This window comes from Prionailurus bengalensis, chromosome A2 (genome assembly GCF_016509475.1).
Source record: "Prionailurus bengalensis isolate Pbe53 chromosome A2, Fcat_Pben_1.1_paternal_pri, whole genome shotgun sequence".
NCBI classification, from domain to species: domain Eukaryota; kingdom Metazoa; phylum Chordata; class Mammalia; order Carnivora; family Felidae; genus Prionailurus; species Prionailurus bengalensis.
In genome coordinates this window covers 125,809,833-125,833,390 of record NC_057348.1, presented here as the reverse complement: position 1 = coordinate 125,833,390, position 23,558 = coordinate 125,809,833, and the positions used below count along the sequence as shown (strand labels likewise).

Genomic DNA, 23,558 nt, shown 5'->3' with positions numbered 1-23,558 from the left:
TAATATCCCAGTTCCTTCTGGTAGAGAGATAGTGGCTCTGATCATCAGGTGGCTGAGCTATACAGAGTCATCTATCTAAAGAAAAAGATTGAAGAAGAGTAATTACAAACATCTGCAGTTGACAGTGACATATATATCTACTCAGATGACAGAGGAAGTACAAACAATAAAAAAAGGAATACAAGCTAGCCATATTAACAAAAATAATCAGATCAGATGAATATAAGACACTTATACCTTAACTCCTAATAAGTAGAAGCGTAGCACTGATGATACGAAACTTAAACAATATGATTGTGATAGCTAAGGTGAAACACAAGCCAAAGAAATTTAGCGAAGAAAGAAATGGCACACTAAGAACTTTGGTACTTAACCTTTCTTGTAACCTTTTCTATCAGATTCATAGTAAAAACATCTTTTCATCTTTGAAGTTTCTTAAAATTTGTGTAAGCTAATTTTTATAGCTGTTTCCCCTTATTTGGTAGTTGAATTTGTGGTAGAGTGGTCAAAAGGAAGCTAAATTAGCCACATTGAAACATTAAACCATGATGGAAACACTGCTCCTTATGAACAGGTTAAAAAAAAAAAAAAAAAAAAAAAAGCCTACGCATGAAGGTTACTATTAACTTATCTAGGACTTACAACGTGTTTTTTATAAGCCATTTTTGTATAGAATTTGGGATTTTACAACTGATATATTTAAATGTACTCCACAGAGATATGGATAACTAAAATATATCCCCAAAGTTCAGTCATAATAAACAACAGCAGATTATCAGAAGTATCAAGGTACTGACCCATGTCCTGAAGGAGCAATGAAGTATAAACAACACTGCACCCTGTTATCAGGCATCTGACGTCTGTTCACTCGAGATTCTGCATTTAGGTAGTCCTCAAATTTACTATCAATGTAGTCAATAACAGGCTGCCAGCTATAAAGAGCAGATAAATAAAATAATTAAGTTGCAATTCTACATATGAATGTACAACTGAGGACTGCTACAGTAATCAATATTTTTAAATAGGCAAAACCAATCAAACCAGTGGAAGATATCTCAAATTATTCTACATATACTGATTCAAAAACAAGTAGTTATCACCTTGGATACATCTTGATTCATTATTTCTGAACTTTCCAAATGGAAAAAAATTAATTATTTAGCGTCAAAACACAACCAAATTATGTTATCTGCATTAAGTACAGAGGTTTTTATTTCAAATTAAAAGATTAAGTTATACAAAAACTTCATGATGAACTTATTTGTTTTAAAAGTTAACAGAAATTTACTTCAAAAACAAAGAAAAATATTGTTTATAATATACTATTTCTAAATAGAATGCCATGGATGTTTTCTTAACTTATGACTTATGGAGAAATGGAACATTTAAAATCAGATTTAAATTAGGATGGGATAGAAAATAATATCTACAATAAGTGGATAAAATTGTAGAAGAAAATGAAGTTTTAACTTCCTTATAATGAGAATTCTTGTATCCATGTTGCTTTAGAATTTGTCTTCAAAATAATTCTATGATAGGTATTACCTCCATTTTATAGAAAAGGAAATCAGTTCAAAGAAATTAAGTAACATTGTCAAGTAAGTGGCAAAGTTGGTGTAAGAACTCAAGTCATATCACTAGAAAGTTCAGTGACCTCTGCTAAGATGAGAAGTTTAAAAATCTTAAGCAGAAAAAGTCTAACCACCGATACCCAAAATGCAATCAATATAAAGCAGTGATGACAAACCCTTCTTACCAATTACTATTATCCACTGCATCTCCAAATCCTGGCGTATCAACTATTGTGAGCAGCAACTGAACACCACCTTCTTTGATTAAAACTTTGGACTGTTCCACCTGTAAGAATTATTGGCACAGATATTAATACCATATATTACACCTGTGGTTTCCTACAAGGTAAGAAGCAGGGAGATGAGCATTAATCAAAACTAACTGGGAAATTTTCTGCAAACTAAATCTACCCACATTTTCTTTAAAATCAATTATTGTGGATATGAGAAATCCTGGTTACTTGAAAGAAAGGCACATATGTAAGTAGTGGGTTTATGGCTTATAGTTGACATAAAGAAGGAAGATGGGAACTGATAAAATAGTAATAGTCACTAAAGCCATACAATGCCTATATGATCTGTGTCTAACAACACAAATAAACAATATGCTTAAATGATTCAGTAACTCATAGAAATCAAATGCAATTAACCAAACAAGTACATCTAATCTACCATTTACAGTAAATGCTTTTCTGAACTATTTCCATCTAGTTTGGTCCAAACCAATTACTCAAGTGAACTTATTACATTCCCAAACCTTTCTCAGTATGGCCATAATTATTTACACTTGTGTTTATGTTATGGCTAAGATCCAACTCTCTTCTCAAATGTAATATTTCACATTTATACCAAAGTGATCAGCAAAGGTCCAGGCACTGAAAAAAAACCAAAAAATCCTACTACCTCTGATTAAAATCTTTGGTTCTCTTTACAATTTGTAAGAATGTTCTATTTGAGAAAGGGTATTAGACTTGAACAATAACAACAATTCCTCCTACAATCTAAGATTTTCTGTAACCCCAAACTCTGCATCAGAACATGTAAGTCATTCATCTTGGGCATATGCTGCTGCTAGATAAAGTAAACATGGATTTAAACAGAAAAGGGGAATAATGACCCCAGAAAAACACAGGCTTTCATCTGATGCACACTTTTATTATTTTTTTAAATTTAATTTTATTTATCTTTTTAGAGAGAGAGAGAGAGCATACACATACACAAGTGGGGGAGAGGGGGAGCGAAGGGGGGAGAGAGAGAGAGAGAGAAAGAGAGAGAGAGAGAGAGAGAGAGAGAGAGAGAGAGAGAGAGAATCTTAAGCAGGTTCCAAGCTCAGCACAGAGACCAACACAGAGCTCGATCCCACAGCCCTGAGATGATGAACTGAGCCAAAATCAAGAGTCGGACGCTCAACTGACTGAGCCACCCAGGCACCCCTCAATGTACATTTACATCAAGGGCTTACTAGGACTAGAGGCTCTAGGTATGTTGGTAGGCTAATTTAAGAGGGAAGAATTAGATTCAAACTTTAAATATTAATTGCCATAAGACGGTATGAATTAAGTACTTCTAGACTTAAGGAAAAAATGTAATCATCAATATGTGAAAAGCAACTTCAACTATTTATGTCTGCTAACAGAGTATGGAAAGGAAAATTTCTAATTTCTAGGTAGAAAAAGTTGGGTGTACCTTTCAGTCTTACAGAAATGATGTCTTTCCATTCCCTTTTGACATGTTCTTACAGAGGCTGGCTGAGGTATGAAGAGACCAAGGAACTGAGACTAAGACTACTGAGTAGGAAAGTCTGTAGCAGCACTGTCCAATAGAACCTTCTGAGATGATGCAAATGTTCTGTACCCTCACTGTCCAATACATTAGATGCTTGCCCATGTGGCTACTTAGCCCTTGAAACGTGACTACAGCAACTGAGGAGCTGAATGTTTATTTAATTTGAATTAGCTTAAATAGCCACATGTAGCTTAGTGACACTGGATTGGACAGTGCAGGTCGATAGCAATCAAGTTATTTTGTTAAAAAAAAATCATGTAAAAAAAACTGTTGACACTGAAAACACTGCCTGAGATTTGGATATGCATGTCTATTGACTTCTAATCTTTTAGACAAATAAGAGGCAAAGGTATTATCTTTTATACCAATGCTCTTTACTAAACTGCTTTAATCCTTGTAGAACTATCAGTGAAAATTTTGAACATCCCAAATGTATTTATTTATCTACCAAATATATACAATTGGAAATCTGTTAATAAGTATTAACAATATGAATTCTCTCTAGATTAAAAAAGTAAACATCAATAAATAGGGTTCTTAATGCTTTCTGACCATTTTCAGTACCAACAATGGATGTGCATTGCATAGGAGACCACTGTTTCATACCACGTAGCTAAGATAATACCGGTAGTCTGATACCAGGTTACTCTTATGAGGAAGGCAAAATGAGGAAATAATCAGACTCATCAGTGTTAGATTATCAAAACTAAAAAAAAAAAAAAAAAAAAAAAAAAAAGATGTTATGTGGCTTACAAAGTTCATATCTTATAAAAATAAAAAATGGTTGTCCTCTAGTTAAAGGACAATCTAGTTATTTGTCATTATATAATTTTTTTTTTTAAAGGACAATCTGGTCAAATGCAACATCTTGATATATCTTGAATTGGCTTCCCTCTCCATCATAAAAATAGGTTATTCATTAATGGTCACTGAAGCAGAACTACCCAAAGTAATCATACTACCCTTTACTTAATAATTCTTTTAAATGACATAGTACTATATATTAGAAATTGATGCAGGATATAATTGTTCTACATGAATCATCTCCCCAACTTTACCCCAAACCACTTTTGGTTCCCTTGTTACTAAGCAAAGGCCATTTCTATCTTCAGTAATAGGTTGTATACTAATCACACACCATACCAGCTTATATTTTAAGACCGTTGTTTCCTTTTTATTTTTATAATCAGTTTAACAACTTAATTGTTTATGGATGTAAGAAAAATTAAGATCTGTACTTTAAAGAGTCTGTTTATAAAAGCCACTTTTCTGGCCTATGAAATTCTTTGTATCCATACATGGTCAAATACAAAGAAGGCAACATATGGAAGAGATCCAGAAAACATAACTGTAAACTAGTGCCATTCACAGGATCTGACTGTATCCTATCATCTGGTTTTGCAAGTATCCTCATGGGATCCATGGAAAACAAATTAGTTCAAGTTCAGGAATTTCAAACTTTTCTTAAGAAATCTATTCCAAATGGCCATTTTCCCATGCACTTTACTTAAGCAGGTCACATAAGCATATTTTATGGCATCACTCAAAAGTTCTCTAACATTAAATGCATAATTTAATGCTGAAGGAATGAATCAAGGGCATTTTCAATTATGTTTCTTTCTGAAAAATAAAACTAAAGCCCATTATATTGTTTATGTATAATTAATTTACTGAGGCCTCTTTTGGACTCCTAACTCCCAGAAATGTAAGGCACTCTTTTTTCTAATATTGTTCAGTTTTCCAATCTGAGGGGAAAAAAACAACAACAAACTCAAATCTTCAGTGTTTCCATAGCTTCATTTCTTTTATTTTTAAAAGACTGTTAAATAACTGAAGTTTTCTAACCAATGTTTAAGAGCTATTTGTTAAGGTAAATAAAAAGTGTTACTCAATTAACTGTATTAAATTTCAAGGAGAGGGTTAAAATTTTGTCAGGAGTTACCTCTATACCTAAACTTGCTCAGGAGGTGGCATTACAGCCAAAGCTCTGCAGTGACGTGGAACAAGAGACTTAAACAGCCTGAGATACTCCACTTACTCAAACACAAACACTACCTACTCTATTTAATGGCTGAGAAGATAAGTATCATCTTAGATACTTCATTATGTTCCACAAGAAACTAAGAGGCAATGACCAATAGTAGAATAGTTATGCCTAAAGACTACTTCTCATCAAGACCCAAACCTAGTTTATTAATAAAGTTGATCCAAAGATTCGAATCCTGCCTGCTACACTAAATCACTACACCTCAATCCCCTGCACCTCCTTAAATTGAGATCTTAAATGTCTTGTCCTTTTCGTTTTCTATTAGCAACCCCCCTCCTAAACCCTTTATTTCTTTTTCTTTTCCAGCCCAGATATCTTTGTTACACAAAATTTATGAACTTCAATTTGACAGGAATTTCCCTGCTATCCAATGATGCTTTTATGTGCTCACTAGTCCCATGCCTCTTTCATTTCCCAGAATGGCTCTTCTCTAGCTCTACGTTACTGTCTCTCCAACCACGCTCAGCAAAGTACCTCATCTCTAGATGAAGACAAGAGCATCCTCTATTTGTTTGATGCAACAGTCTTTCCTTCTGTTCCGATGAACAGATCCCTTTCTTCCCGAGGCTCATTTCTCAATATATACCAGGGATGTGATCACTCCATTTCAGAGTCATGTTGACAACCATTTAGACTATTTCCAGTTTATTTTCAACCTCTCATCTCTTAGGGGTTGATTCTCCATTGGATATAAACATTCTCAGGTCTTTTTTGGAAATAAAAACCAAACAACTCTCTCAGTACCCTACACTCAACCTCCGGGTATTCCCTCTTGTCCTTTTCTTCACAGCCATCCCATTCACGACCTCATTTACTATCCCTTTTCTTTTTTTTTTCAACGTTCATTCATTTTTGGGACAGAGAGAGACAGAGCATGAACAGGGGAGGGGCAGAGAGAGAGGGAGACACAGAATCGGAAACAGGCTCCAGGCTCTGAGCCATCAGCCCAGAGCCTGACGCGGGGCTCAAACTCATGGACCGCGAGATCGTGACCTGGCTGAAGTCGGACGCTTAACCGACTGCGCCACCCAGGCGCCCCATCCCTTTTCAATCCACTGCCATCTTGCCCTCCATTCCTACTACTTCACTAAAATCTACCTTGCCAAGGTAACCTCTATTACACATTACAGCAGCAATATTCTCACTAAATCATGTGATTGTGAGATCGTTAAGAAATTTGATTGTGTCCATCATCACTGTAGCCCCCAAACCTGGAGTAAGATATTCAAATGTCTGTCCCGTGAATGCTTTAAAAAACTATCAATATTGGACCAACACCAACAAGAGAGTTTCCTAATTGGGCTTTATAAAAATGTCTCAAGGAGTCTATAAAATGTTATCCTAGGGATAGGATAGGATTCATTGCTTTCACCTGTTTTCACCTCTAAAATTTTTGTAGCCATTTAATTCGCAATAGTGATTTTTAGGACTTTCCAAACCAAGAAAAACAAGGGTTTTTTAAGTTTATTTGAGAGACAGTGTATGCACACACACTTGAGTGGGTTGAGGGGAGAGAGACAGAATGAGAATGAATGAATCCCAACCAGGCTCCACACTGTCAGCACAGAGCCCATGGGGCTTGATCTCACAAATCGCAAGATCAGGACCTGAGCTGAAATTAAGAGTCAGATGCTTAACTGACTGAGCCACCCAGGCACCCCAAGAAAAAAGTTTTAATTTTCTTAATGTTTATTTATTTTTGAGAGAGAGAGAGAGAGAGAGAGAGAGAGAGAGAGAGAGAGAGATTGATTGATTGAGTGCGAGCAGGGGAGGAGCAGAGAAAGAGGGAGACACAGAATCTGAAGCAGTCTCCAGGCTCTGAGCTGTCAGCCCAGAGCCCGATGTGGAGCTCAGACTCACAAACCACAAGATCATGACCTGAGTGGAAGTAGCCACTTAACTGAATGAGCCACCCAGGCACCCCCTGCCCCAAGAAAAAAATTTTAAAGGGGACCAATATAAGGTTGCCAACTAAGAACTTAAAAAAAAAAAAAAATCTAACACTCTCATTTCACAAAAGAAACTAGAACTGATTTAGTCCCAGAATAAAGGGACTTTATTTGAGATTGGACTTTATTTATTTGAGATTGGAACATGAAGTGGAACAAGCGTTCACTTTTTTCTATCACTTCATTTTAATCAGTCTATTAAAAAAATATATGAATAAAAACAGAAAATATGGTACTATTTCATTCAATGTGAAATATTCTGAAAGAACTAAGGATAAACAGTACCCTCTCTAAAATCTTCCCAGAAATACAGGATGAAATCAGTCTGTATCAGGCTAGAAAGACTACAGAGCACTCATTCTCAAACCGTAGTATCCTGACTGGCAGCTGCATAGTCTGGAAACTTATTAGAAATATGACTTCTCTGAGTCCTGCCTCAAACCCACTAAAGAGCAAACTCTGGGGAGAGGGACTCAGTAAGCTGTTTTAGCAAGTCTTCCAGTGATGGACTCTCAAGTCTGGAAACCACTGGTATAAAGAACTCTGGAACTAGAGTGTTGGCTCACATTTGGAGCTGCAGAGCCAGAGTCCTGAGGCTCACGACAGCACACTGGGAATCAATCCCAAAGGACTTCTATTTAATACTGAAAACTTCATTCAAATCAGAACCTTTGATACAGAGGAAGCTCAGAACTATCTCTCTGTCCAATGTAGACAGCTTCTCCTTCATTCCAAGACTGCAAATGTGAAGGAATTTCTTATTAATGATACAAGTCTCTTATAAGTAAAAAATACTCAGGGAGGAGATTATGAGATCACGGTCTTTATTAAAATTTCACTCCCTATTTGGCTACATCACAGGATTTTTCTTTTTGTCTTTTTTTTTTTTTTTTTTGACAGTTGGAAGTGGTCCAGACAGCTTTCAGGTCAGGGAAATTGTAGACATTTGTCTTTTGAAACTCATGATTTTATGTTTCTCCTGGTCTTAAATGTCTGGGCTGAGATATAATACTTCTGACCAGTCTCCAATGAAAGAATTTATGAGCTTCCAAAGGAGATTATCTGCTACATTTTTGGACTTGGTGAAGAGTCATTCAACTGTAAAAGAAAAGTATACTCTATTTTCTAAATCCACTGAATGACTCAGAACATGTTATGTTCTCTCCTGGGTAAGTGAAGAAAAGAGTTTAGAGGATCTTGAACTTGTTTCCAGTATATCAAGGAATACTTCCATGGTGCAGTCAGGAAAGGGTACTTCTCTGGGATTCTAGTGAGAATCCATCTAGTTCTCAGATGTTATAGGTCTTACTTTTGGTAAAAAGGAAATCTAATAGTAGTACACAGGACTTTGTTTTAAAAATCTTACTATAGGGGCGCCTGGGTGGCGCAGTCGGTTAAGCGTCCGACTTCAGCCAGGTCACAATCTCGCGGTCCGTGAGTTTGAGCCCCGCGTCAGGCTCTGGGCTGATGGCTCGGAGCCTGGAGCCTGTTTCCGATTCTGTGTCTCCCTCTCTCTCTACCCCTCCCCCGTTCATGCTCTGTCTCTCTCTGTCCCAAAAATAAATAAACATTGAAAAAAATAAATAAAAAATAAATAAAAATAAATCTTACTATAGATACTCTCAAGCCTTGATTACTCTTTTGTTTTCAGAGAGAGACAGAGAGAGAGTTGGGAAGATGTTCACAATAGAAGAGAACACTTTCAAAATGTTACCTTAAGAGAAGGTAAAGTGAGTTTAAACAGAATTATTTTGGAGACAGGCAAATGTAAAAAGAATTCTAACAAAGCGCCTCTCACACTGTCTTTAACAGATGCTGGCCTGAGAGAAATTATCCTGAATGTATGAAATATAAGGGACAATTATCTAGATAAGAAACTCTTCCAAATCAAAGAGAAAAAGATAGGAAATATTAAGATGGTCAAAACACTTCAATGAAATCTGAACAGTTAAGAAGTACAGAAGACATGTTCAATCTTATATGAAAGCAAATTAACTGAAACAATAAAATACCTTTATATTAATATGCACAGACACACAACAGAAATGAGTCCCTAGGTCCACTAAAACAATGTACAAAAATATTCATATTGGTAAAAACAAAAAAAAAAAAAGAAAGAAAACCCAAATGCTTACCTACAATAGAATATAATCTGAGATATATTCATACAATGGTATATTATACAACAATGAAAACTACAGTACACAACATGGACAAATACCACAGATATAGTCTTCAGTGAAAAAAATCAGACACAAAAGAGTATAGCATCTAAATGAAATTCAAGAACAGGCAAAATTAATCTATGGAAACAGAAGTCAGAAAGCTATTTATATTTGGGGTTTGGTGTAATACTGAGAGGCACAAGGAAGTCTTCTGGGGTGCTAGAAATGTACTATAATATCTTAACCTAGGTGGTAATTACCTGGATATATGGATACATATACAAAAGTTCATCAAGCTTTAAGTTAAAATTTATGCCTTTTTGTGTAAAGCCACATATTAATTTAATAATTTTTAAAATTCTGCTCAAGAAAAAAATGAAAATAACCAACAAAACTTTAAAAAAAAATTGTCAAATTGGGGCGCCTGGGTGGGTCAGTTGGTTAAGCGTCTGCCTTCGGGTCGGGTCATGATCTCCTGGTTTGTGAGTTCGGGCCAGCGTCGGGCTCTGTGCGGACAGCTCAGAACCTGGAGCCTGTTTTGGATTCTGTGTCTCCCCCTCTTTCTGCCTCTCCTCCACTCGCATTCTGTCTCTCTCTGTCTCTCTCTCTCAAAGATAAATAAACATTGAAAAAACTTTTTTAGAAAACAATAAAATAATTGTCAAATTAAAAACCTCAAAAATTCTCAAATTTAAAATTATTTCAGTTTTTCTAAATAGTGATTTATAAAACATCATGAACCAAGAAGAAAAGATTAACAAAACTTCAAAGATCCTGAAATTCAAAATATCCCAACTAAACACTAAGTCATATACATTTTTTAAATTGTTTGTTCAATCATTCATTAATACTGGATGCAGTTTTCAGATGCAGTTCTAAGAAATGAGCTTACAGTGAATAAGATGAAGTTGCTACCTTCACAGAACTTAATACATTTAGAGTCAAGGTAGGGCCCGGAAGGAGTTTATAGGGTGGCCAGACAAGGCCTCACTGAAAAACCAGCATTTATGCAGAGAATTGATGAAAGTTAGGGAGCCAGCCATCAGGAAATCTCAGGGAAGAACACTGAAGGCAGAGAAACAAGATGTGGAAGAGCCCTGAGGTAGAAAGTAGGATTGGCCTGTTCAAAGAACAGCAAGGATGTTGGTTTAGTCAGAGCAGAATAAGCCAGAAGTGGAAAAGTGCGGGAAATAGGTTACAGAGAGGGGTGAGGGCAAATCTTACAAGGTCCTCTAGATACTGTAAGGACTCCAGCCTTGCTCTGAGATGGAAAGCCACTGAAGAGTTTTGAACAGAGGTTCAAAAGGATCTGATTTACATTGTAAGAGAAGATTCTTACTGTTTTGTTAAGAAGATTGGGGCAGTGGCCGACGATCACAGTCAGAGAAGTGAATTAGGTTGTGACATCTAGGAAGAGAAATGATGGAGCCTGGATAGGAGTGGTACTAGGAAAGTGGTAGGATTGTGGATATATTGTGAAAGCAGAAGTAACAGGATTTATTGATGGACTGCATGCGAAGTAGAGAGTAAAAAGGAGTTAAGGATGGCTCCAAGTTTTTTGGTCTAAGCAACTCGTTTAGGGTAGACAATACCACATAGTCTGTCAGTATTTTTGATAAACTTGCTGATTTGTTTGGCAAATTTATTTTTGGCATAAGAACTTTTAGGGGAGAGATTTTGCTGAACTGACTGAGAACCAATTCTTAATATGAATCTTATTCCCCAGAGCTACTTTTTATCTTTTGGTATTATATTCTTTTCTGAAAGGCATTTTTTAAAAAAAATTATAAAAGCATGCTCACTGCATAAAACTGAGAAGATATAATAAAAAGGAAAAAGAAAAAATATTCAGTCTTACAATAAGGAGAATCACTGACGACAGTTTGACAATGAATCCTATTTAATATCCATTTTGCAATATGTGGACCATTACAGAATAAGCACAGTCATAACTACATCACAAGCAATTTCTCACTATTTGAGCAAATACTTCACTACAGAGTATGACAAGCTAGATTTCTTTCTATGTGTTGAATTTCTGAGATTGCAAATGCTGATACTTTCATCTGTTCAGACACTGGCAAAAATCACTGCATTGTATGAATCAAGCAAGCTAAAATATTGTTCTTCTCTCTTTATTAAACAAAATAAAATAAAACATGGTAAGGCACAAAATTTTCATGAGTTGATTGGCTTCGATCAACCACCCACCAGTTTATTGAAATTTCAAGCCTAAAATTTAAAGGGAAGTCAATACCCTCCAGCGTCCAGACTGCAAATTCAAACCTTACAAGTAACAGCAAACATTATGGTGTACCATTTGAGATTTAAAACGTAAAAAACAAAAAATCCCTTCTCTTAAGTATCCCTTACCAGTTAGCATCAGATCAATCAGCCTTATAGCTTATAGAGGCATTTTCTATGTTATTTTAACTACTTTCATATATTAATCATTATGATGAAGAGAGGACTTCACTGATCAAATCATTTTTTTGAGAGACAGAACACACACGTGAGCAGGGGAAGGGCAGAGAGAGAGGAACAGAGATAATCTAAAGCAAGCTCCAGTCTCAGCACAGGGTCTAATGCGGGGCTCGATCCCACAATCCTGGGACCATGACCTGAGCCGAAATCACGAGTTGGATGCTCAACCGACTGAGCCACCCAGGTGCCCCTCTGACCAAATAATTTTGTCTAAATTGCCTAATTGGGAAAGCTATTTCCTTATGTAAGATTTTTAGAGAAAAAGGTGAAAAAATAAAAAACAAACAAAAAACCACCTGACAATTTGCTGGATGAAACGTTATTAAAAAGGGAGATGCAGTAAAGGAAAGCTAACTGACCTGTTAAGAACTGGTTAACCTATGAAACCAGCATGTACTAAGTATCAGTAGTATAGGGACAGCATAGCTTGATAGGATACATACTAAACCAGACTGTTTAGATTTGTACCCTAGTTCTGTCACTCTAACTACGTGATCTCGGGGTATGGCCATATCCATAGCTAAATTTCCACATTTATATAATGGGGGTAATACTACTACTTACCTCTTAAAGTCATTGTAAGAATTAAATAAGTTAATGCACCTAAATTGCCTGGAATAGTACCTGGAAGACGTTAATGACTTACTAATGTGAACCTGGCATTACACAACACGCCAGAACTACAAAGAGGATTCAGAAAATTTCCTCACCAGCAGGAATTACCAAAAACACTACTGGCAGGTACATGAGCATTAAGATCCAACATATTTTAGACTAAATATTCTTGAACTTAGGAATCTACACTGAGGGGCTCCTTTAACATTTCTACATACACAGTTTCTTTATCTCGAGTTTAAACACCTAAATTAAAAGTTTCTCTTTTTGCTTAGGGTTGAAATGGCCAACACTGATCATCAAATAAATAAACAATTTAGTGTCAAGTTTTCAGAACACATTTTTGTAAGTAATGTGAAATTTCAAGCTCTAGGAAGGATACAGAAAAAAATCTTGAAACAGAGAAAAACTGTAAAAAAAAAAAAAAAAAAAAAAGAAACAGAAGATTCACTTCACAGAATTACTTCTTGGGGATCTAATTACTAAACTGCATCTTATAGTATGATATACATAAGCTTCTATCCAGAAATTCTAGGCTGTCCTTCCACCTTATGCATTAGGCTAATCACTACCAATCCTTCAAATCCAGCCCCAGCCTTAATAAAGCCTGCCCCAGCCAGAATTGTTCACTCCTTTCCTCTTTGCTTATGTGTTATGTATTACTACTGCCATCAATCCACCAACAATTTCTCCACTCAATAGTTTAGAGGAGTGCTGTCCAACAAAAATGTAATGTGAGCCGTGTAAGTAACTTAAAACTTTCAGGAGCCATTTTAAAAATAACAAGTGAAGTTAATGTACTTTAATATAACCAAAATATTATCATTGCAAAATGTAAACAATTATTAATGGGATCCTTTATATTCTTTTTTACATACTAAACTGTCAAAACCTGGGATGTATTTTATATTGCATAACATCTCCATTTGGACTATCTACATTTTAAGAGTTCAACAAGCACATGTGGCTGAACAGTACAGATCTGGAGCCTAGATTATTCTATCATATGAAGTGTGGTCTATGGGTCAGCAGTATCAGCATCACCTAAGATTTTGTCAGAAATGAAAAATCTCAGTCCACCTCAAACCTACTAACACAGGGACTAAATTTAACAAGCTCCCCAAGGTGACCTGAATGCACATTCAAGACTGTGAAGTACGACATAACAAATTGCTACTGCCATTCATCTATCATGTGGTACTACGCCACTAATACAGAACACAATATTAAATAATAATGGCTTCTCCACAAATCATGTTTTCTCTACACTGTCCAACAGAACATTATGCAATAGTGGAAATACACCTATATTTCCCAAAATGGTAACCACCTGCCACATATGTCTATTGAGTACTTGAAATGTGGCTGGTGTAACTAAGAAACTGAATTTTAAATTTTAATTAATTTTATTCAAACTCAAAATAGCTAAATATGGCAAGTAGCTACCATGTTGGACAGCATAACTCTAGGGTGTTATTTACTACATCCCAGTATAATCTCTAGGAGACTCCTAGGGACAAATTTAGAAGGTCTAATCAAGACAATTTCTCTAATTACCTGTGCTTGCTCTCTCTCCTTTTAACCAACCATCACATTTACCACTTTATATCAGCTGAAACCAAATATAAAACCTATCTCTAGGGAAGCATAATAAAAGTTATAGCATGTGTTTTGAGTGTGTTACTATTACTCCAGCTTATCATCAATTATAGCATACATACCTGTACAGTCTTTTTTATTCTATGAGATGGACCTGGATACTCTGGAGAATATAAATCTGTGAGGAATAATGAGTTGATTAATGTTGACTTCCCCAGTCCAGATTCACCTAAAAGAAATGGTGGGGAGGAAATGTGTTAAATTCAGTCACTTTATCAACCTTAAATATTCAACCAATACTATAATCAAACTTGCTTTAAGCAAGCAGTTCTTGGTGGAACAAAGAAGTAACGTTAGAAAACATACTATAAAGACTCCCAATTAGAATAAGTTCTTTGTCTTCATTTTGTTCTCTATCAAAGTAGACTAAAGTTTCCAACAATTCTTTTTAGATCTGTAATTCTACAATCTGTGTTCTTTAAAAGTAATTTATCTAATACAATATTCTCCACTTTTAACAGTAACATACTCCTAGACACCAAAAGCTAGTCATGAAAGAAACATTCAAGTTGGATTATATATTGCTGCTTCAGTACAATAAAGCATAAAAGAAGTTAGGTGTAAACATTTATTAAGTCAATAATTAATTAATGACCCAAAAATAAATCATACACCTATAAAAAGTAGAAATCTGTTAATGAAAAGAAAACTTAATCACAATGTATCTTAACATAAAAGGGACCCACAAAAAGTATTTCCAACTTATTCACTCATATATCAATCAGCCTAAGTGTAAGGGGTACCTTTCCGTAAACCATATTCCAAAAACATCCTAGGTAATGACTTTTTTATAGTACTTCTGATTGAGGTAGGAGGCAGGAATGGAGGAAGGTAGGACACAACTTCCACTAAGATTGACATATGCTCCTTTGACTGTCCATGTCAAGTTTGGTATAACACACCAAATATATAGTTAATTTTTACGAAAATATAAATAACTTCAAGATATACATAATACAAGGTTAAATAAATTAGAAATAATACTATAATTATCCATGAATACAGCACAAGTTAAAGAATCTAGCAGTTAGCTTAATAGGCACCTTTAGCCTAAATAACTGATGTCAAAATATTAACCTTACTATTTCTGTCTAGGTTGATAGTTTTATAATGACTCTCAAGAAAGGTAAGATTCATTCTGGTTGTTGGGGCTTACAACAATGAGGGGATGTCATATGAATGAAGGGATGTCATTTTTTTCTAGATGTAAAAATTACAGAAATTTCTAAGACGAAGGAAAAAAAATTGTAGGTTCTTCATAACCGCTTCTTTCTTAACTCATATATTGAATAAAGGAGTAAAGACTCGAATAAAACCCAAGCACATGAGGAAAATTGGAAATATCTAGGCCTTGTAGACACTGCTGCCCTAGAGCTACCTGAATTGCCCAGCGATGGTCAACTCCACTGTGTTCTCTGACATTGCGATGGACAGCGAACCCTTGGGCTGCCATCTCTTTCGAGCTGCTTGCAGATAAAGTACAAAGACAGCAGAGAACTTACATGCTCTGAGCACTGGAGAGAAAGGATTTAGTTATAAAGGTCCCTGCTTTCACAGGATTATTCTAGGATGTATGTGCCAGGATGGTGACTTTCTATGCCATAATGGCACTGGTGGCAAGTCCATCTAGGGGGAGAAATTTGATGATGAAGATTTCACCTTGAAGCACATGGGTCCTGGCATCTTATCCATGGCAAGTGCTAGACCCAATGCAAACGCTTCCCAGTTTTTCATCTGCACTGCCAATACTGAGTGGTGGATGGCAAGCATGTTGGATGGCAAGTGGTTGGATGGCAAGCCTTTGGCAAGGTGAAAGAGGATATGAATGTAGTGGAAGCCATGAAACCCTTTGGGTCCATGAATGACAAGACCAGCAAGATCACCACTGCTGACTATGGACAAATCTAATAAACTTATGTTTTATTAAGTATATATATATATTAAAACTTATGTTTTATTAAGAATATATATATATATTAAACACTTTTCTTATTTAGAAGCATAAATGAGAAATGAGTACTTGTATAAATATTTTGGGATGTTAAATGTAAAAGTACACTATATTAAAAAATTAACACTGTACTAAAACTATGTTTAGACTTTATTTATTTATTTATTTATTTATTTATTTATTTATTTATTTATTTAGTTTGGTGGTAAGGGGTAGAGGAACAAGAGGAAGTAGGACAAAATGAAAGTAAAGATGAAGGGGGAAAAAAGCCTGAAAGGCAACACATCAAAATGTTAACAGTGGTTGCAGTTAAGATTGTTTTCTTAGCTTTCTACATTTCTCTGTGCTTTAAATTTCCTTCACTAACTTTATTTTACTTTTATAATTTAAAAAGCATTCTTGACTGGCATCAGCAAAACGACTAAGAAGTTCCAAACCCTCACAGAAACTGGATTAATTAATCCTACAGGAGCTCTGGAAAAATTCAAAGATTTATGGCAACCAAGCAAATAAATGCCCAGTCAATACAATGCCATGAATAGTAAAGTTCATGTCATTTTCATTTGTTATTGCTTTTTTATCTATATGGTACGTCTGGGTCTCAAGGAGATAGCAGCACAGTTCGACATCCTTCCCTCAAACCAGAAGGCATAGAACCAACTTTACTTAAAACATTCTAACCTCTCTAGGGTCTGCCAGAGGGTCTGGTCCCTGTCTTATCTAATTGCAATTTTAGGTGGAAGAAGCACTGGACTCCAATGCTGAAAGTTGAAAGGGGACTACAAACCCATGGATAGCTAGAGCAGAAAATTATGGGTATACAGATAGACTACTTAAGGCCCTGAGGATCTGCTAGAGTGAGACACTTTGGACAATTAAGAAGTTAAAAGCAGCCATGTACACAGAGGGAATTGAGAAACCACAAATAGGTCCAGGCCAAACTTTAAGTGAAAGATGATCTCTAGGCTCAGAACATGCCCAGCTAATCATCAGATGAATGCCCTGACATATAGCCAGTCTGCAAAGACTGGGAAGGTGACTGTTTCTCCAAATGCACATTTTCAACAACAAAAATCACAAGGCATGCAAAGAAGAAGAAAAAACAAAGCCCAGAGAAAGGAACAAAACAAATTCCCAGGAACCATGCCCGAAGCAGCACAAATATTGGCTTTACTTAGATGAGGACTTTAAAAATCAAGAAATTGTAAAAAGGAACCGAACAAAAATTCTGGAGCTGAAAAATACAATAATTGAATTGAGAAATTCACTAATGAGGTTCCATAGCAGAATTAAGCAGGCTGAAGAAAGATCTGAAAACTTGAAGACAGGGCAAATAAAATGACTGAGTCTAAGGAAAAGAAAGAAAAAAGAAATAAACACAGCTTAAAGGATTCATGGGACACGATCTATGGACCAGTCATGGGAGTTTCAGGAAAAAGAATGAGGGGTGCCAGGGTGGCTCTCTTGGTTAAGCATCCGACTTCAGCTGAGGTCATGATCTCACAGTTCTTGAGTTTGAACCCTGCATCAGGATCTGTCAGTGCAGAGCGTGCTTCGGATCCTCTCTCCCCCACCTCTCTCTCTGACCCTCCCCTGCTTATGCTCTCTCTTTCTCTCAAAAATAAACATTAAAAAAAGAAAGAATGAGAAAAGATCAGAGATAATGGAGGGGGAAAAAAAACCAAAAATTTTTCCAAATTTGATGAAAGGCATAAAACTACAAATCCAAGAATCTCAACAAACTCATAGCAGGATAAGCACATGATGACCAACGCTGAGACAAATTGATGAAAGCCAAAGGCAGAGAATCCTAAAAACAGCAAGAGAGAAGCAACATAACACATAGAAGGAATCCCCAGTAAGATTTTAGCCAATTTCTTAGTAGAAAACTTGAAGGCCTGATGGCAGTGTGATAATACAACTGTCAATTGAGAATTCTGTATCTGGCAAAACTGTGCTTAGAAACTGAAGAGGGGCACACCTGGGTGGGTCAGTTGGTTGAGCAACCAACTTCAGCATAGGTCATGATCCCTCAGTTTGTGAGTTCAAGCCCCGCATCAGGCTCTGTGCTGACAGCTCAGAGCCTGGAGCCTGCTTCGGATTCTATGTCTCCCCCTCTCTCTACCCCTCCCCTGCTCATGCTCTGTGTCTGTCTCTCAATAATAAAGGTTAAAAAAAATTAAAAAAAAAAAAAAGAAATTGAAGTAGAAATTAAAATATTCCCAGATAAACAAAAACTAAGGAAATTCATTAATTTCACACTCTATAAGAAATGCAGAAGGGAGTCCTTCAGGTAAAAAGGAAAGGACCCTAGACAGTAACTCAGAGCCAAATGAAGATATAAAAATCTCCAGTAAAGGTAAATGCATGATCAAATATACAAACCAGTATTAATCATAATTTTGGTTTGTAATTCCATTTCATTTTATGTAACATTTAAGAGACAAATGAATAAAAAATAATTGTAAATCTATGGTAATGAGTACACAATGTTTAAAGACATAGTTTGTGACATCAATAATAAAGAGTGGGAGAAGGGCTATCTATGAGTAGTTTAAATATACAAATAAAATTAAGTTGGTATAAATTCAAATTAAATTATTATAACAGGATGCTATATATAATCTCTATAGCCACAAGGGAAATATCTATAGAATATACAAAAAAAAAAAAAAAGGAAATGAGAAAGAACTTATGTGGCACTACAAAAAAATCCACTGAACACAAAAGAAGGTAGTAAATGAGGAAATGAATATACGAAAGCTGTAAGACAAAAAAAACAATAAAATGACAAAAGTTCAGTTCTTCATTATCAGTAGTTACTTAACAAGTGGATTAAACTCTCCAAAGGCATACTGCCAAAATTGCTTAAAAAACATGATTGAACAATATGCTACCTGTAAGATACACACATGCACAGGTGAAAGTAAAAGTTTAATAAATATATTCTGTGTAAGCAGTAACCAAAAGTGAGGTGACTATACTCATATCAGACAAAACAGACCTAAGTCAAAAAATGTTACAAAAAGAAAGGATATTATACATTGATAAAAAGGTAAACTCACAAAGTCAACATTAGAATTATAAACATATATACACCAAACACCAAAATATATGAAGCAAACACTGACAAAATTGAAAGGGAAAACAGTTTACAATACTAATTGGAGACTTCAATACTTCACTTTCAGTAATGGATAGAAGGACCAGACAGGGGTGCCTGGGTGGCTCAGACAGTTAAGGGTCCAACTTTGGCTCAGCTTATGATCTCACAGTTCGTGGGTTCGAGCCCCATGTCAGGCTCTGTGCTGACAGCTCGGAGCCTGGAACCTGCTTTGGATTCTGTGTCTCCCTCTCTCTGTCCTTCCCCTCCTCCTCCTCTGTTCTCTCTCTCTCAAAAATAAACATAAAGGAAAAAAAAAAAAAAAAGGACCAGACAGAAGATAAACAAATAAACAGAGGATTTGAGCAACGCTGTAAAACAAACGGACCTGAAAAACATAGACAAAACATCACACCCAACATCAGAACACACATTTTCCTCAAGTGCACATGAAACATGCTCCAAGACTGAACATAAAACTAAACAAGTCTTAATACATTTAAAAAAGACTACACTCATACAAAGTATCTTTGCCCATCACAATGGAATGAAACTAGAAATCAAAAACAGAAGGAAAATGGAAAAATTAACAAATAGGTGAAAATTAAACAACACTCAAACTAATGGACAATAGAAATCACAAGGGAAATTAGAAAATACTATGAAACAAAAGAAAATGAAAACAACATACCAAAACTTAAGATACAGAAAAAATCAGTGCTAAGGAGAATTTATAACTGTAAACACACAAAAATAGATTTGAAATTAACAGTCAAATAAATCAAATCAAATAAATAATAGAAATACAGAGAAAACTCAACAAACCCAAAAGTTGGTTCTTGGTAAAGATCAACAAAATTAACAAAGCTTTAGCTGGACTGATTGAAAATAAATGAAAGACAACGCAAGTTACCAAAATCAGAAAAGGAAGTGTGGTTTACAAAATAAAAAGGATTATAAGAATACTATGGGGTGCCTGGGTGGCTCAGTCGGTTGAGCGTCCGATTTCAGCTCAGGTCATGATCTCATGGTTCGTAGGTTTGAGCCCCGCATTGGGCTCTGTGCTGACAGCTCAGAGCCTGGAGTCTGCTTAGCATTCTGTGTCTCCCTCTCTCTTTGCCCCTCCTCTGCTCATGCTCTTTCTCTCTCACAAAAATGAATAAACATTTAAAAAAATTAAAAAAAAAAAAAGAATACTATGAACAACTGTATGCCAAAAAACTAGATAACCTAGATGAAATACACAGATTAGAAATATACAACTAAGACTAACTCATAAAGAAACAGAAAATCTGAACAGACCTATAACCAGTAAACTGAATCAGTAATCAAAAACCTCCTTCAAAAAGAAAAGCCGTTACACCAAATGGCATCATTAGTGAACCCTACAACACATTTATATCAGAAGTAACACCAATCATCCTCACACTCTCCCAAAAAACTGAAGAGACAACATTTACAAACTCATTCTATTTGGCCAGCATTACCCTGATACCAAAGCTGGACAAACACACAAGACATTGGATTTGGCAATGATTTTTTGAACCTTTCCTTGAATCAAGACATGCAACAAAAGAAAAACAAACTGACCATCAAAATTTAAACCTCTGTGCATCAAAGGGAACTATCAGATAAGCCATAGGAGATATTTGCATATCATAAGTGTGATAAGGGATTAATATTCCCAGTACATAAAACTCCCACAATTCAAAAACAAAAAAAAATCCAATTTTAAAATGGGCAAAGGTCTTGACTAGACATTTCTCCAAAGACAATATACTAAAGGCCAATAAACACATTAAGAGATGCTCAACATTACTAGTCATCAGGGAAATGGAAATCAAAACCACAATAGTATCATTTCACGTCCATTACAATGGCTATTAACAAAAAACAAAAGAAAAACAAAAACAACACAAAAAACAGAAAAAAAGTATTAGTGAGGATGTACAAATTGAAGCCCCTAAGGCATTCTGGTGAGAATGCTAAATGGCACAGCCAATGTGGAAATGGTATGATAATCCATGATGGTTTGATAATCCATCAAAAATTTAAACATATGATTACCATATGACCCAACAATTCTACTTCTATTATATATCCAGAATAACTGAAAGCAGAGAACTGAACATTTGTATACCAATGTGCACCGTTAATTATTCACAATAATCAAAAAGTGGAAACCCAAATGTCCATCAATGGATAAGTGGATAAACAAAGTATATATATGTATACAATGAAATATTATTTGCCCTTAAAAAGGAATGAAATTCTGATATATACTACAACACGGATAAACATTGAACAAATCATAGTAAGAGAAATCGGTGAGACACAAATGGATAACTATTTTATGACTCCACTTACATGAGGTACCTAGAACAGTCAAATTCAAGAGACAGAAAGTAGAATAGTGGTTATTGGGGACTAGGAAGAATGGAGAGTTATTATTTAATGCACGTGGAGTTTCAGTTTGGGCTGATGAAAAAGTTCTAGAGATCAACAGTCGTTGGTGATAGCTGCGCAACAGTTGAAAGAACTTAATGCCACTAACAGTAGCATGGGGTCAATGGCATGAGTTAATAATTGTTGAAGTTCCACTTCCATGTTTCGAGTTTTTAATATTAAGAGTAATACATGCATGTGTACATATATGTATGTGTTAGGTATACACATATGTGTATATATACTTTTTAATCTATTTTATAGTTCAACTATTACATTTTAATATTTATTTTTGATAGAGAGAGAGAGTCAAGTGGGGAAGGGGCAGAGAGAGGGGGAGACACACAATCCGAAGCAGGCTCCAGGCCAGAGCCCAACACAGGGCTCAAACTCAAGACCTGCGAGATCATGACCTGAGCCAAAGTCGGATGGATGCTTAACCTACTGAGTCACCCAGGCACCCCTCAACTATTACATTAAAAAAAATTTTTTTTAATGTTTTTATTTATTTTTGAGACAGAGAGAGAGAGCATGAGCAGGGAAGGGGCAGAGAATGAGGGAGACACAGAATCTGAAGCAGGCTCCAGGCTCTGAGCTGTCAGCACATAGCCTGACGCAGGGCTTGAACTCACGGACTGTAAGATCATGACCTGAGCTGAAGTCGGACGCTTAACCAACTGAGCCACCCAGGCGCACCTCAACTATTACATTTTAAAGGCTCCTAATGTTTGTATAAATTCAACAATAAAAAGTAAATGTAGTTTTTCCTTAAATATCTTCCAAATAATTCCTGCAATTCTCAAAATAACCTGTTATCAGTTCAATGTGTATTTTCCATGCTTTCTCTTTCACATGGGTAAACATGAATGTATATATATGAATGGGTTAAATACACAGATAAAAATTGACTCATTACATGCATATTATACTGTAATTTCCTTTAAAAATTTTTTTTTAATGTTTATTTATTTTTGAAGGAGACAGAGACAGACCAAGAGTCGGGGGTGGGGGCTAGACAGAGACAAACACAGAATCTGAAGCAGGCTCCAGGTTCTGAGCTTTCAGAACAGAGCCCAACGCGGGGCTCACTCACGAGCTATGAGATCATGACCCAAGCTGAAGTCTAATGCTTAACTGACTGAGCCACCCAGGCGCCCCTGTAATTTCCTTTTTAAAAATGTAACATATCATGGCCATCCTTTTCAATCAAAACATGTTGAGTTACCTTAACTTAGTAAGTGTCCAATACTCCACACTATAGCCATAATTTATTCATCCCTTCCTTTTAATGCACATGCAAGATCGTTTTTTTTTGTTCCTATAAATAATGCTATAAAAATAAGTATCTATATATATCTTTAAGTACTGTTAACTTGCAAATTATATCTTTGTATACTGCTATTTCTATTTGTCACATAAACTCCCAGAAATTAGATTTTGGATTCAAAGAATATGTATATTTTCAATTCTGATAAACAGGATACTTTCTCCAAAAAGTTGTACCAGTTAAAGCTGAAGAAAACTCCTAAGATTCATGAAGAATTGCATGATACTGTGTATGAGGATCCTTTGAGTGCACTAAATTTAAATTATGAACACAGAGAAAAAAAGTTATAAAGATGATTGAAAAAAAAATTGGGGGACATGTTTTAGAAAAAGAGAAAGAATGTAGGATAAACATAAAGAAGAAACAGCATTCTCAAATGCAGGGCATCAAAGATTCTGGCAATATTGTTGTGTCCAGTACCTAGAAATGTAAAAATATGAAAGCCTATGAAAGAGTA

General features: G+C 35.6%; 1 protein-coding gene and 1 pseudogene across 4 annotated transcripts in view; one reads left to right on the top strand and one right to left on the bottom strand.

Annotated features, from left to right (window-relative positions):
* SEPTIN7 (septin 7) overlaps window positions 1-23,558 on the bottom strand; it is a 118,819-nt gene that overhangs the window by 36,935 nt on the left and 58,326 nt on the right. For all 4 annotated transcript variants that reach the window (XM_043589250.1, XM_043589248.1, XM_043589247.1 and 1 more), the window contains 3 exons: window positions 14,338-14,444; window positions 1,757-1,857; window positions 798-932 (listed from right to left, as the gene is read on the bottom strand). In XM_043589250.1, the coding sequence (XP_043445185.1) occupies window positions 798-932; window positions 1,757-1,857; window positions 14,338-14,444 (343 nt within the window). The remainder of the gene's footprint in view (window positions 1-797; window positions 933-1,756; window positions 1,858-14,337; window positions 14,445-23,558) is intronic.
* Window positions 15,669-16,197, top strand: LOC122488096 (annotated as a pseudogene).